Raw genomic sequence first — 6,309 nt, forward strand, 5'->3', positions numbered from 1 at the left:
CGCGGCGCACGCCACCTCGTCGATCATGGACCCGCCCTGCCCTGCGCCCGCCCGTGGTCTACCACCACGGCCGTAGCGGCGCCGGTATCAACCGTGCCACTGTGCCATGCGTGACTTCACAGGCGAGACCAGTCCATATCACCTACTCAGAGGCAGCGCCAGGTCGCCTGCTGGCCGGGTCTCGTGCAGGCCGGGAACCCGGGGCAGGACCAGCGCCGGTGCGTTGGCTGGCCACATGACCACCGGCCGCTGGGCGCCCACACCACACGTGACCCGCCGCGCGCTGGCCGGCCCATCCCATCCCCCTCCCCACTCACGCCGCACTCCCCCACCCACGCGTCGACCCCCGGCACCAGCAGCAACGATCCACCACCATCATCAACCCTCCCTCCCGCGCTAATCAACCCCTCACATGCACGCATGAGGCCCGGATCAGCGGAGCGATCGCATTTAATTACAGATCCCAAGGCCGATTTTCTTAAACAACCAGAAGGCCCTGCAGCCGCAGGGAATGTCGTCTAGTTGAGCCGAGCGAGCCACGGTAAAGAAGCACACACACACACACAAAGCACAGAGCGGCCGTGCTTTGCTCATCTGTAAACCCCATTTTAAAACGCCTAAGCTTTGGCCCTTTAATTATCCCTCGGAATCTTCCACTCTGTCAAGGTGTCGACAGCCTCTTTAGCTATATCCTAATCTACGAAATTTAGTAAGTTAATCGCGTGCCGCTTTGCGGGGGAAGGTGCGCTGCATGCTTAGCTAGCCAACATGCGCTGCATACTTAACTATCTTCTCCCTCTCTCTCCGTCCAAAGGACGACGACGACGGGGTGCGTGCTCTTTGTTTACGCCCGGCTTGCCGGCCTTTTGTGGCCGAGGCGGTGCGGCATGGGCGTCGCGTCTCCAACCTTTGTTTTCCAGTAGACGGACAAGTAGGTTCGTCGTAGTGGTCATGTGACCCTCCATGATTAGACGTCATTAGCTACGACGCCATCATTTCCTCCAGCGTTTTTTCCTCGTTCTTTAGCTCCGCTTTCACATCGCTGCCTGTACATGCATGCACGAGACCACCGTAGGCGTGTGTTGGTGTCGTCTAATCAAGTTTATTTTTGTGATCAAAAGTCTGAATAAACAAGGTTAGGAAGGGAAACGAAAAGTGGGGAAGAAGGCGGTGCACACATGGTGGGATGTTGCGCGCATGATGGTGCCGCGGACGTAGCCAAAGATGAAGCTATTGACAAAAGCCCGCGTATAGGTTAAAAGGGTCTCCGACATGACACCGCAACTGGCAAAAGGACGGCGATCTGGGCTGTTTGCTGCACAAGCAAAATATTACTAGTAGCAGAGAGGAAAAGGACGAATGATTGTTCTGCTGCTTGACAAGTTCAACCCATCCATCGGCTCAATTAATCTACTACTGTATGTGTACATGTCCCAAATCCATCTTCACCAGTGTATATGAGTCAAGCATGTAGTGTATCGTAGTCGACTGTTGTACGTACTACAAAACAGCTTTTTTCGTATGCATCGACTGGGGCACCAGACAGGCTCCACCTCCATGCATGGCCGGTTCACTCGTCGCGATCCATTGATCACCCAGCGGCCCAGCCGGCCGGGCTGTGGCCCTTGTCGCTCGAGTTTTTTCATTTGCAGTCAGATCTCGCGAGCGACAGGCACAGCATACGCGCCATGCGTGCACGTACTGGTGCCACGTGCGGGCTGTCAGCGTACGTACGCCACGCTCTGCATGCGATCCCCACCGCAGTGATTCCAGAAGTGGTCCTCCCGCGCACGCCGGCGCACGGCCTGGCTCCGGTCGACGGATCGATCGGGCGCGGCCGAGGCGGACGGTACGTGCTGCTGGCCCTCCGAGGTGACTGGTGAGTTGATGCGGCCGGCGGTCTGCGCGCGCACGAGCACGGGCCCCTGTCTCCCCTCGCTTTAGGGCATCTCTAGCCGTTGGCCCTCAGGAGGAATAAAAAATCGTTTCTGGAACGCACCGGCGCTAAAGCGTGCATTGCGGACGTGATGCCTCCCAGTCGCGGCTCCTCACGGGTTTTTAAAATGTTTAAATTCGGCGCAAACACAACGCAAATATGGGCGAGTTCGTTCAAATTTAAACATATTTTATAAAAAAAGAAAAAATTACCGCGGGCTCCCCCGCCGTCTCCCTTGCCACCCGCCTCGCCGCCCGCCCACGCGGTTTTACATGCCGAGGAGGTTGTAGAACCGCGTGTAGTCACCGCCGCCGCCGTCGTCGTCGTCGTCGTCGTCGCCGCCCCCGCCTACGCCTCCGCCGTCCCTGCTGCATCCCTCCCCCGGTTGGCGCGGCGGGTTGGACGGTCCGGGGGTGTCGTCGTCGTCGCTATCGAGGACGACAACACCGTCCTCGTCCTCGCGCCCACGTTTGCGGGCGACGATCTCCTCCAGGGCCCGGCGCTGCCGGACCATCTCCTCGCGCAGGTAGTCGTCGCGCGACCACCGCATGACGTCCTCGTCGAAGAAGCCGCGCCGAGCTATCCCCTCGTACTCCGGGGGAGGCTGGACTCCACCTTGGGCTCGACGAGGGCGCCGGAGCTGCGGGTACGCGCGCTGACAGGCGTGTCCTGGGGCTCCGGCTTGACGGGAAAGGTGGAGGCAGGGAGAGCCGCCGGACGAGGAGGAGGACACCCCGGTCTCCATGTGCCTCGGCGTCCAGGAGCTTCCCCGACGGCGTGAGAAGGACGGGGGAGCGGGGTACTCGAGGCGCGGCGTGTTGCCGCCCTCGATGTACTCGAGGACGGACTTCAACGTGCGCCCGGGCACGCCCCACCACCGACGCCGGCCGGCGGCGTTGAACCTGCCGGAGGGCACGACGCCGTTGGTGGCCTCGAGATGCTCGTCGTGCCGGCGGCAGAAGTACGGCTCCTAGATTGGGCTGTCGGGGACGTACTGGGGCCCCTCCCTCGCCGCACGCGGCAGGGACGAGCGGATGCGTGCGATCTCCGCACGCCGTGCCGCGTCGGTGGGTACCGGGGGCACCGGTATGCCGCCGGCGCTGATCCTCCACGCCCCGGGCACCCGCATGTCCGGCGGGACCGGGTACTCGGCCTCGAAAAGGAGGCGGGCCTCGTCCTCGTGCAGATGACGGCGCCCGAATCCGTTCGCCGCCGCGCCGTCGCCTAGAAAACGCTCGGCCATGCTTTCTCAACTGGTGACGGCGAGAGGAGGAAAGACGGAGAAATGAGCGTGTCGTCGGTGGATGATCAGTGTGAGTCTCTCCGGCGCGCTTGCAGTCGGCTTTTATAGGCGGAGACGCGGCGTGGTAGGCTTGACCGGCGCGTTACGCGTGGCGTGATCGCGTGGCGGCCGAGGACGCGTCGCCCAGCCTTCACTGCGCCACCCGTGAGGCATCAATGAAGGCTGACCGGCGCGGCAGCGCGCGGCAGTTTTGGCATTGATTCGCCGCAAGAAACGAGGCGATGAGGACGACGAAGGGGCGAGAAGAGAGTAGAGTCGCTGACGCGGCGGGCCCGCGGCTCTTCGCGCAAAAAACGATTCGTCCGGCGCCCCCGAACGACCCTCAGCGCGCCGGGTTCGGGTTGGGTACGCCGGTGCCAATTTCGACCCGAGCCAGCGAAAACTGGGTTCTTGGGGACCCGACTAAGTCGATTTTTTAACGCCGGCGGACGAAAAAACGCCTGGGTTTTTTTTGGAGGCACGGCTGAAGATGCTCTTACTCCCCCGGTCAGTCGTACATGACCACACGCCCGTCCGCCCCCCGCACGCGCGTGCGACGCACAGTGGGCGGGACGCGCCAGGCCAGGGAGATACGAATGGCATCCGAAACGCGTCCAACTTCGGGGTTCGAACAAAGGGCAGGTACAGTGCCAAAGTTGTTTACTGTGCACGGTAGGTTGCCTCAAGACCGGGCTGATTTACAGTACTGAGAGCAGCACGAGTGCACGACCAGTAGCGATCGAATTGATTGGGGCTGCAGGAGGCAAATCTGGGAAAGCAGATTGGAGCGGCGTACGTGGCCATGTGGCGGGCACGGGGCATGGCCCCTGACCGGCCCGACTGACCTGACCCGACCCGACCCTGCCCCTGACCCTGACCCCCACGCAGATCCGCTTTCCCGGCCCAGGCGCACGCGCGCGCGCCCGGATGGACGCCGCTGCGCGCACGCGTACCCGTGAGCGACGGGCGGAGCGCGATCCGGCCCCCCGTCGCATGCCGCGCACGCCAAATCGGGCAAGGGGAAAGGGCCGGCCCGCGCGTCCCATCCGACGGGGGCGCGGCACCCGACACCCGCACCCCACGCGCGCGCCACCGATGCCCATCCATCCGCCCGCCATGAGCAACGACGACGCGCGTGCCGCACGCATCGCCATCATCGACACATCCATCGTCTCCTCGCCGCGCCATGCGTGAGCCGGGGACGGGTATTTTGGCCGGTCGCTTGCGACGGATTCGCGAAGGTTTCCGTGCGGGCGCAAGGTAGTACAGGCGACGGCGAAAGCTCCGCGGATCGACTGTGCGGCCACGTGAGGCCGATCTACCGAGGTCTTTGTTTTTCCTGCTCCCCCGGCGGTAGGGCGGGTGGGGGTAAAAAGTGATGCGAGGGCCGATCGCGCGCCGATCGGATCAGATAGATAGTCGTACGAGCCACGTGAAGCGATTGTGCGCGTGCTGGACGGGCGGTGCTTGGCGGTGGCGCAACCGAACTGAACACGCAATGATGCTTTTCTATCTATCTATCTATATCTATCTATCCTGCTAGATTTACTGCGGCGGTGATGGATCCGGGCAGTGCTTCCTTTTTTTTACCGCCGACGATGGGACACAAAGCCAAAGGCGGGCGGGCGGGCAAAGTGGGCGAGCACGCGGTAATAATAAACGGAGAGAGCCGAAAGCGGTAAGTGAACCACGCGGCCCAGGCGTGATGGCGATCGTGCCGCCTAAACCAGCAGCCCGCGAAAAGCGAGAGTTGACAGACACGCACTCACGCACGCACGCGGCAGGAGGTTTTAGTTTGTCTGTCCGGATCGGAACGGCGGTGAGACAACAACATCGGAGGAAGTTTAGTTCGTACCACCACCACCGTTTTTAAAGACCGTTTAGAATGCACTCCTCGGGACTGACAGGCTCAGAAGCGAGCACGCATGTTCAGCATAGTACTACTAGTAAGTTTTGCTCTCTTTGTTGCTGATTTGCTGGGCGGGACGAAGCAACCCAATAATTTTGTACTGACACTGGCGCGTGAATTCGATCGGAGAGGGGGAGGACGGAGGTGCGCGGGGGACGGTGGGGAGAGGGGGGGGTGGCGAGGCCGAATCTGGAGCACATGACCCCGCGCGGGTCGCCATCCACGGGATGCCCGCAATTTCCGGCTCCATGTGCCGCCGCGGGCCCGGCCAACAACCGGCACGTGACCCCCTCCCCACTCCACGTCGACCTATCCTATTCCTATTCCTATTCCTATTCCGTCCCCCGCCGGCCGCACTCGCACGACCGGCCCCGCCCCGACCCACCACCACCACCTCCCTCCCCCACCTCGGGATCGCCCCACGCGCCAATCTCCCTCCGGCGCCGCGGTACGGCACGGCGGGGGTGACCACGGCACGTGCGCTGCGCGGCGGGCGCCTGCAGCCTACTACTCCGTCACGTAACGGCGTCTCTCTCGCGGCGGTGGCAACGACCAGGTGCGGGGGGCCGCGCGCGCGCGCGTGCCGTATAAAGTCTTCCACAGCTCACACGGGCAGCCGCCTGCCTAGCTAGCCGCTGGTAGAGGAGGAGAAGCCGTTGCAGCGTGTGCAGAGAGAGAAGAGGGAGAGTTCAGAGGGGGGAGAGAGAGAGAGAGAGAGAGAGAGAGTTCTCCACTCCTTGCAAGCTCTTGCGCGCGCGTGCTCGGGGAAGGTCAATTGTTCCGGCGATCGTTCCCAGCCGAGTAGAATTGCGCGTCCGGCGGCGAGGCGATGCGACTGACCGACTGATGCGCTAGAATTATGGGCATCCAAGGTACGTACCAAGGCTTACGGCCGGCGCCGTCTAGCATGGATGGCCGCATTAATTTTGTCTTCCTCGCGGGGGATCCATGGCTTCACGCCGCGGCGTTGCCTAATTGGGAAAGAGCGTGCGTGTGTGTGCAGGGAACAAGGCGACGCACGACTTCCTCTCGCTCTACGCCCCCGCCGCCGCGGCCGCGGCCGCCGCCAAGGACTCGTCTCTCCAGCTCCACGACTCCAAGCCTCCCGCCGCCTCCCAAGGTTCGTCGATCCGCACTCCAATTCCGCGTCTCCTTCCCTCTCCCAGCCTCTGATCGCAACCT

At 62.6% G+C, this 6,309-nt stretch overlaps 1 protein-coding gene across 3 annotated transcripts in view; it reads left to right on the plus strand.

The window, feature by feature from the left end:
• The first annotated feature begins 5,494 nt into the window (after positions 1–5,494).
• The window catches only part of LOC123104068 (transcription factor BIM1), an 8,234-nt gene continuing 7,419 nt past the window's right edge, over positions 5,495–6,309 (plus strand). For 2 of the 3 annotated variants that reach the window (XM_044525787.1, XM_044525788.1), the window contains exons 1-2: positions 5,495–5,999; positions 6,131–6,247. In XM_044525787.1, coding sequence (XP_044381722.1) covers positions 5,987–5,999; positions 6,131–6,247 — 130 coding nt within the window. In that variant the 5' untranslated portion in view covers positions 5,495–5,986. The remainder of the gene's footprint in view (positions 6,000–6,130; positions 6,248–6,309) is intronic. The other variant, XM_044525789.1, reaches the window with a different exon arrangement.

The sequence above is a fragment of the Triticum aestivum genome, chromosome 5A, assembly GCF_018294505.1.
Source record: "Triticum aestivum cultivar Chinese Spring chromosome 5A, IWGSC CS RefSeq v2.1, whole genome shotgun sequence".
Classification (NCBI taxonomy): Eukaryota; Viridiplantae; Streptophyta; class Magnoliopsida; order Poales; family Poaceae; genus Triticum; species Triticum aestivum.